This window comes from Filicampus tigris, chromosome 5, assembly GCF_054856515.1.
Source record: "Filicampus tigris isolate MCC_2025a chromosome 5, RoL_Ftig_1.0, whole genome shotgun sequence".
Lineage (NCBI taxonomy): Eukaryota > Metazoa > Chordata > Actinopteri > Syngnathiformes > Syngnathidae > Filicampus > Filicampus tigris.
The window spans coordinates 7,952,672-7,961,607 of NC_141221.1; the positions used below are offsets into that span (position 1 = coordinate 7,952,672).

An 8,936-nucleotide genomic window follows, 5' to 3' on the forward strand; every position below is an offset into this window, starting at 1 on the left:
AAAATATATATATAACTTGGAAAGGTTTTACATGACGGCTGACCTTAAGAAGGATGGAAGAAGGCAGGTGGTTGATTCTTAAAGGATCAGCAGCGTCAGAGCCTCTGGCCTGGCAGTCATCATAGTGCTGTAGGCTGGCCGGGGACAAGTCAGAGCTTTGGGGAAGATCCACCTGAAGAGCCGACTCACAGCAGCCGTCGGCCGCTGTTGAGGAAGAGGAGGATGATGGCGAAGAGGAGGAAGAAGAGGGCAACTGGCACATGGGAAGGTGGCAGTGGCCAGTTTGGGAGTTTGAGGAAGCCTCCCCTACGCTTGCGCCCACTCCTCCGTTTTCTATGCTACCATCAGGGGCAGAAAAGGCACAGCGTGGCTGCTTGTTGCAAGGCGTGCACCTCTGGACCTCAGAACACTTCCTCTTACACACCTACACACAAGGAGACACACATGAATTACATGAGTAAAACCTACGTAATACAGTGGTGCCCTAAAAGGGTGGTGGGGGGCAACTGTTCATGTTCATGACATGTGATGTTAGCGCGCATCCTTTTGTCACCGCCGTTACGATTCGATGCAATGGTTTGACAAAATAAACAAATGTATACTGTGCCAAAAATAGCATGTTCGAGAGACATGCTTAAGTACTACATGACGAGAACTCACTGCATTAAACAAGAGCCATGAATATGAATAGGTAGATATGACATCCACCTTTTGAGCTACGTGCCTACAGCAATGAGAAGCTAATGTTGCTTTCCATTACCTTTTCTTGGACTGTCACTTTTGGCGCCGTCAACAGGGCGTTATATTTATATATACTATATTTCATTTGAACCATTATTTGGGTAAGGTTTTTATTTTCTTACACTAAAGCGCAGTGTTAATGTTTACACTGTGATTAACATTTTTTTTTTTTATAAAACCTATGTCTCATGTTTGCTAAACACTTGAGCCTACTACTGTTACTGTATTTTAATTTCATTTCATTCTAATCATAATGGTGGTAGATGGAGACCCAAGTACTGTACTGTAAAATTCCGTGACTAACAATACACTCATTTTTGGGGGGAACAAAACAAATATCCCAAATATATTATTTGTATAAAAAGTTTGAGAATCAAAGGGAAATTAATCTGAAATGGTCTTTTTATGAAAAAAAAAAATTATAATTTCTTTTTAGGCTATATTACAGTCACCCTCTAGACTGGTGATTCATCAGCAGCTTACCATCTCGGCGTAGTCACTGGTGCAGCCGGGTACAGGCACAGGAATGGGCACAGTCACAGACACGCCAGCAGTCCGAAAAAGAGCCGGCGGTGGAATGAGTTTCGCCGGGACAGCTGACAACAGGCTCCTTCCCTGCCCTTCCCAAATAGCTAACTCTGGTGGAGAGAGCAGGAACTTGGAGCAGTCCTCGGCAGATGCAAGCGTGGCGTAGCGCTCGGCGAGCTTGGAGGCAGCTGCCGCCGCGCTGATTCCGACTGCGCCAACGCCTGGGACGGTTATGCCGGTGACGCTGTTGTGACGGCACCCGCTGCCGTTGACGCCGGCCTCCAGAGGGTCGCTGTCCTCGTTGAAAGCCCCACCGCCACTGCTACTGTGGATAATGAAGCACAGCATGCAAGGCCCCTGCAGGAAGCAGTTCCTCTTCTTCTTCTTCCTGTGATGCTGCTTACGTGTCTTCTTCAGACGGTAACCATTTTTCGAGAGAAGATGGCCCATATAGATGACTCGAGAAAACACTGGAAGGGAATCGGATACAATACGTTTAATTTGAAATACTGATGACCACATCAGTACAAGAGTCAAGCACTTCAAGGGCAACGCAATGAGGTCAATGTTGAAATACAGTGGAACGTTCCATCTATTTTCCATCCTGTTTGTGTTCATTCGGGTCAGAGGTGAGCTGGAGGCTGTCCCTGCTGAGTTTGAGTGAGAGGCGGGGTACACCCCGGACTCGTTGCCAGTCAATCGCAGGGCACTTAGAAAAGATGAGAGCTGTGCTTATTTTCATGATTTGAACGTAAATTCTGTTTCTTTAATGTGATCTGAGGTTTCTTGGTAGAATGCCAAAACTTTTCCTCACTTTTAAAAATATTTGAACAAACAGTTTTTACTGGCCTCTGATTTCAAAACTAGTTAATCATCTATTCGTTTTGTTTCTGTAATATGAAGCAATCATACATGTATTTGGGTTCACAGTCAAAACGGCCCACCGACGGAAACCCTAACGCGAGATTCAAAAACCTCATGAACAGCGAGGCAGACGTGCTAACCACTATTTCACTGTGCTGCCTCATGCAACTTAATAACCACAATATTCGAAACATCTGTCAATATGCAATTGTACACCACTGCAAACTGCAATAACGAGCACAGTTAACGCGTCTGACAGTGAGTTCCAAACTGAGCATTATATTTGTAAAGGCAGAACGTTTAATCAAGTATTTCGTTGCACTATGCAAGGTTTACCTACAATTTAAAGCAAGGAGTCCCTGTCAATCTGTGAAACTAATGTAGGTATTTAACTCTATTCACAAGCACATTGCGATACTACAGTTTGGCAAATAAATTGTCGCATGGTGGCTACCAAATAAAAAGAAAAAGGTGTAAACAAGAGAACAGGTGGTTAACTGGGGCAATTCTACAAAAGAAGGGCAGTTACAGTGGTGATCGAGTATTTGCATCCTGAACAATGTGTCATTAGTTGACATTTTCTATATCTTTGCAAGCTTTAATGAGGGATAAAAAGGCGACTACGAGCTATGCTGCCAGGCTAGGTCGCTCCATCTTCGGATGCTAAACTAGCAGTAGCAACGACAAGAGACATCTCTCACCAGTTCGCACGGTGCTCGCACACTTGGGCGCCGAGCTCACATACTAGTCTTCTTCTGGCAGGTCAAGGTGAACGCTGACACCGCCTCGTCGGGAGTAAAAAGGACGCAGAAATAGCCCGTTAGGCCAACAACACTAATCAGTGGCAGGTCTGGCTGTGCTCCTCAGAACACTTCCGCACCGTGGGGGCAACGTACGGAAGCCGAAAGGGATGATCTGTTCAACGTAAATGCAGTCACATCACTATATCTTCCTCCAGCAACGCTGACAGACTGGAGGAGTGTTTTGTTTCTTTATTTATGATCTTTTAAATGCTGGCTGTCTCGAAGCAGCACAGCAAGTGAGTGTTTATCACGTCTGCCTCGCAGTTCTAACTTGGAAATTCGTTATCTCAGCTCAGGCCTTCCTAATGTGGGCTGGGCATGTTCTCCTATGATCACAACTTCAAAGCATAATAACACAATCTTCCACAAACATGCATATTAGGTTCCTTGAAGTCTCTAGATTTTCCAAAGGTGTGGGTGTTTGAAAGCTTGTGTTTGTTTTACTTTAATATGTGTTCCTGTGTCCAGATGTACTGCACTCCAGTCCCAACGGGGCCAACCCACCAAGCAGCAGCATCTCTAAAAATAAACTTTTAAAATGTATTTTGTCATAGTATATATATTTTGTTGTGAAATATTAATGTTGATTTTATATATATAAATATATATATATATATATGGGCGGCACGGTGGTCGACTGGTTAGCACGTCCGCCTCACAGTTCAGAGGTCGTGGGTTCGATCCCGGCTCCGGCCTCCCTGTGTGGAGTTTGCATGTTCTCCCCGTGCCTGCGTGGGTTTTCTCCGGGCACTCCGGTTTCCTCCCACATTCCAAAAACATGCATGGTAAGTTGATTGGATACTCTAAATTGCCCCTAGGTGTGATTGTGAGTGCGGATGTTTGTCTCTGTGTGCCCTGCGATTGGCTGGCAACCAGTTCAGGGTGTCCCCCGCCTACTGCCCAAAGACAGCTGGGATAGGCTCCAGCACGCCCCGCGACCCTTGTGAGGAGAAGCGGTACAGATAATGGATGGATATATATATATATATATATATATATATATATATATATATATATATATATATATATATATATAATTAAGACATTAATAATATAAACTAATAATGGCATGATTTTGTTTGATTGATGGCCTATCACAGCCTTACTGAATATAATGTTAGGTGCTCAGGCCTATATGCAACAAATACATCAATGTTGGTGTACAAGGGTCACTTTATTGTATTTATTGTCACCACGTGAAGAACAATTTTGTCATCTTTGGGTCAGACAATGTTTTCATAAATCTAATGGGTGGATTAATTCAATTTTACGAGTATATAAAGGTGAGTTTTGATCATGGCCCGTCTATTACTGTGCTCTGGTATAGGTAATACCAAAACTCACAAACTATTATATATTGTAATCCCCACGTATGTGGTCAAAGCTTGAGTCGCTAATGCACTTCAGTCGCTTCATTACAGAATGCACATTCATACAAAGGCTGGGGCTGTGTTAAAGCAAGTCCGTCATCTTTGGGACAAAAAAATAATCTACAAAATCTCATTTTTATATCAACTGCAACTTTTGTATTGCCTTTGTATTCATTCAGTTTTAATTACTTTTCCATCAATCCATTCATCCATTTTCTGAACCGCTTACGTGCTCACTATAAATATACTAAATATTTTATTTTTAACAAGATATCCATCCATGCGTGTTCCAAACCGCTTACCCTCATTTTATATAACGAAGCCATGCTTTACATAAACAACAAAGAATCGGGAAATACAGTAAAAACAGCTTTAAAGCTTGAGCGAGGGACGGGGTGCGGTGAGTGAAGTGGGCGCGGCTTTCCAGCTTGAGCTGAACGTCTAAAAATAGCCCTCAGAAAAAAATGGCAGAGGTGAAGTTGGTCATAACTCGACAAGTTGAGAGTGGAACTAATCTGGAGTGTGGATCTCCTCAGGACAGCGTGCACCTCCGAGACGTGAACGATTGTTTGATTTATGACCGCCACGGAAGGTGCATCCCGTTCAAGAGCTTGTATCAAGACAGGAAGTCGATCATTATTTTTGTGCGGGTAAGGAAAAAGTTAATTTTCCAGCCATTATTTGACCGTAGCAGGCTTGAAAGTAGCACAACGTGGACTTTTTGCTGATATATCATATCTCGTGCACAGGCGGAAGCAGAGGACTGAATGCAGTTATACATGCACAAGATAGCATATTTTGTAAACAGTGTCTTGTGGTCGTGATTTTTAAACCCTCCCATAAATGTCTCTGCAGAATTTCTTATGTTACAGCTGCAAAGAATATGTGGATGATCTGAGCAAAATACCCAAACAAGTTCTGGAGGTGAGTCCCAAATGTCTCCTCTTGACTCCCAAATGCTACTGCTATGTTACTACTACTAATACTACTACTACTAATACTAAACTATAATATGCAAATAATGTAAATGAAACATTGCGCATTTTTTCATAGTTACAATACGCTGGTGTCTTAAAATGTGGCTGTTAAAATAAACCAAAGGTTGGGGATTATATGCAATTCATACACCACATTTCTTGTCTATCTGAAAGTGTGTGTGTGGGGGGGCAGTCGGGTTTTCGGGGAACATGTTTTTTTGTCCTTTTGCCGTACTGGAATAAAGTGTAACTGCACATCTGCTACAGTAGGTGGCAGTGGTACTCACATTCTTTTTTTTTTCTTTTTTTTATTTTAGTTCCGCCAATTTGATGCACTTCAAACCTTAGAGACTTAAAACAATGTTAAAGTTATTCTTTGTTAAAAGTTTATCTATTCTATCTGTTCTATTATCTATTATCTATTCTTTTTTCTTTTATTTAATGTTAATAAGGATACAGTGTTACGTAGCGCTGTACTGAAAACGATTTTACAGACAAATTACTCAATTTGTAGATGCAGCTCGAAATGTTTTCTTCTTCCTCGGCAGGAGCGTAACAGAAACGCAAGTGGAAGTTTAGTCGGACTCGCCGACGGACGGACGTTTAAAATTAGAGGCGGACCGATCTGTAGACGGGTACTATTTTTTTTCCCAATTTTTAGTAAAATGCCCAGCTCTGATTTTCACTTGTAGAGGCCGCACTTCATACATTTGTCTGTGTGTGGATCCATGTGTATGGCGCATGGACACATCACCAAAAACAAATCCCCCTCCCCACCGACACGGCAACAACTTCACCAAGCATTTAAGTTGTTGTTGTTCTTGTGACTTTCAGGTTGTCGTGTCACTGCTTGTCACAGCAAGTTATTCATATGATTCGACTGACACAACCTGCACATTATTTATCCTGGCTTGGAACTGGCAGTGGTTGGGTATTAGTGTACTTACTGGGAGTCGGACCAAAGCCATCTGTATAAAAAGTTACTTAATACTTGTATATTAAAGTACCTTATCAGAAGCTAACACTCTTAGTGAATGCTAATGAATGCATCCAACAAGATTCAATGCAGCTCTGCTTACCATTAGGCTTTGATAGGGTTTCAGAAGGTGAAGTCCATTCGCTTGAAAATGGCGGATTTTCGCGCAGCCTAGCTTCCAAGTCATCGATGAAACTGTTTTTTTTGTTTTTTTTTGCAGGATGCCAAGATTAGTCTAGTTGTCATTGGTCAGTCTGCTCATCATCACATACAGGTAGGCACTACACTTATTTTATTTTTTTTAAGTACTGTGTTAATGTAGCATCCAGTCAGGTTTTGATGTCTCGTCCAGCCTTTCTGCTCACTGACAGGATATGCTCATGAGATTTACGTGGACCCCGAGAGGGTCATTTACCATAAACTAGGAATGAAACGAGAGGAGAAATTTACAGTCTCAGGTAATCTCAGTAAACACAGATTAATGCCACATTAATGCCTTGAATGAGGCTCCTTTCATGTGTGTGTGTAAAGCCCAGCCTAGTCCTCATGTGAAGTCTGGTATCTTTATGGGCCAAATGAAGAGTATATGGAGAGCCATGACGAGTCCTGCATTCGACTTCCAGGGTGATCTTCATCAGCAAGGCGGTGCCATCATAGCAGGACCAGGTCAGATTTCCTCTCTCTAAATGGTGTTCTGTCACTTTAGATCAGGGCTTTCAAAGTATTCGCACATGGTACTACGTAAAAAAAAATACTGTTCTCTCAACGTACCATCATCATATAAAAATACACTAGTGTAATTTGCACACAGTTTGAACATTATCACTTTGCATGAAGAGGAAGTAAATCCAAACATACTTTTTTCAGGAATAGATTCTATGCTGGCCCACTAGTTGAAACAAGGCATTCTGATAAATATTATGTTTGTTGAATAAGAGTTAATCCAGCCGTTTTTAGCCATTGCTCGGGTCGGCCATTTTGTCACTTCTGTCGACTGAAAATGACATCACAGACCCTTGGGGCAGGGCTCAGATAACGACCAATCACGACTTACCTGTTTTCTGAAGCTGAGCTGATGATTGGTCCTTATCTGAGCACTGAGCAACTTCAATGTCATCTTCAGTCGACAGAAGTGACAAAATGGCTGCACCCTGAGCTAGCTAAAAATGGGTGGATTTCTCTTATTCCACAAACGTAATATTAATCAGAATGCTGTGTTTAGACTAGTGGCACTGCATAGAACATATTCTTTAAAAATATATATGTTTGGGTTGACTTCCGCTTTAATGATTCAAATAAAATGTATTGCACATAAGTCAATAAAAAATGTAACTTAAATGCTTAAAAATCAAAAAGATATTAAAGTTTATGCAGATGTACTGAACTCAAATGTTAAATACAACTTAACTGTACTTAGGCAGTTATTCTTTTGCATACCACACTTTGAGAAGGTATCACATAGCTCATTTATGCTCAAAGGACCAATTCTTTGCAGGGTCTCAAGTGCATTTCTGCCATTTTGACATGAACCATCTGGACCACATGCCTATTAACTGGCTGCTGCAGCTCGCCGGAATTCAAGGCACTCTGAACTTCAGCAATAAACCAAAGGTCATCCATGTGTAACTGGCCGACATGTCCAATGTGGGCCCATTTGCTTCTGCTTTGCAACACGGACGTTAGCAGCACTGTGGGCTCAAAAGAGTCTTGGGAGTACGTCCCAACCTGGCTGCAAAACACCTGAATATGTCTTACATGTCTTTGTACGAGATTCAAGAGCATTCATGTGTATGTCTATGTTAGATAGTACAGTGTTGCCCTGCTATATCCCTGTTCATCGTTTGTGGAATGTATCTGTCTCGGGAAGCTGCAATTTATAGCGATTGTTTATTTGTTTTATATAGTACACAGTACTTACTGTAATTTCGCATGTGGGAAAAGAAAACTATAGTCTCTGATGCACTTTTCAGCACAATGAGCACTCTCACACAGGAGATGCTGTCAGCCACAGCTTACACCCAGACACTCTCGCAGTCTAACACAGACATTACAATATGTATTTTCTATATGTTTTACGCTAACATGTTTTTACGTGCTCAAATACATTTGCAATGTGTTTAAAGGGTGTTTTAATACATCTAAATGTGTTTAAAGTGTGTGGGAGGGATAAAACTATCCCCTCCCAAAATGTTTGGTGTCTCCATATCGTGGTTTTCCACCTATAGTGGATGGGTCCGGAACATATCCCCTACAGTGAATGGAGGGGTCAGTGTACAGTGCAAAGGTTTTAAGCCAACATTGGATTTGTTTTAGCCACGTTGTCGTAAACTGAGGAGCCCCTGTAATGAGCTGCCAACCTATAGAAATTCACTCTCGGTAGGAAGTTTCAATGGGGTAGGACAATTTGGCAGAACACCGGTTATACTAATGGGTGAAGATTGACCAGACAGCCGATCTGCTTTGCTACCCAAGCCACATCCATATCTTACGGACACTGACTTATAAACTGGTTATTTCTTGAACGAATGTTGCTACGAAAAGGAGGGACACTAATGAATAAATTATTTCAATAGAACAAATTTAGGAATTTAGTAAACACCTTATTGCTTTCTGTCAGCCATGCTGGTCCACCAGTGAGGGAGGAATGGCTTGGTTGTGTTTGTGATTTTTAAACAAC

At 41.8% G+C, this 8,936-nt stretch overlaps 2 protein-coding genes across 2 annotated transcripts in view; one reads left to right on the forward strand and one right to left on the reverse strand.

The window, feature by feature from the left end:
• fbxl17 (F-box and leucine-rich repeat protein 17) overlaps positions 1–3,107 on the reverse strand; it is a 213,925-nt gene extending 210,818 nt beyond the window's left edge. The window contains exons 1-3 of the mRNA XM_086031766.1: positions 2,835–3,107; positions 1,225–1,739; positions 44–424 (exon numbers count right to left, since the gene is read on the reverse strand). Coding sequence (XP_085887892.1) covers positions 44–424; positions 1,225–1,719 — 876 coding nt within the window. The 5' untranslated portion in view covers positions 1,720–1,739; positions 2,835–3,107. The remainder of the gene's footprint in view (positions 1–43; positions 425–1,224; positions 1,740–2,834) is intronic.
• A 1,256-nt stretch (positions 3,108–4,363) lies between these two features.
• On the forward strand, positions 4,364–8,149 carry prxl2c (peroxiredoxin like 2C). Its single transcript, XM_086030365.1, has 6 exons — positions 4,364–4,956; positions 5,162–5,230; positions 6,480–6,533; positions 6,612–6,717; positions 6,791–6,925; positions 7,755–8,149. The coding sequence occupies exons 1-6, from the start codon at positions 4,771–4,773 to the stop codon at positions 7,883–7,885; spliced, it is 681 nt and encodes a 226-aa protein (XP_085886491.1). The 5' UTR covers positions 4,364–4,770; the 3' UTR covers positions 7,886–8,149.
• Positions 8,150–8,936: the final 787 nt, after the last annotated feature.

Excerpts from the sequence above, each read along its gene's own strand:
- prxl2c (XM_086030365.1), top strand. The coding sequence starts at position 4,771 with ATGGCAGAGGTGAAGTTGGTCATAACTCGACAAGTTGAGAGTGGAACT. Across the intron at positions 5,231-6,479 it reads TACCCAAACAAGTTCTGGAG|GATGCCAAGATTAGTCTAGT; the intron begins GTGAGTCCCAAA and ends TTTTTTTTGCAG. Across the intron at positions 6,534-6,611 it reads CTGCTCATCATCACATACAG|CCTTTCTGCTCACTGACAGG; the intron begins GTAGGCACTACA and ends TGTCTCGTCCAG.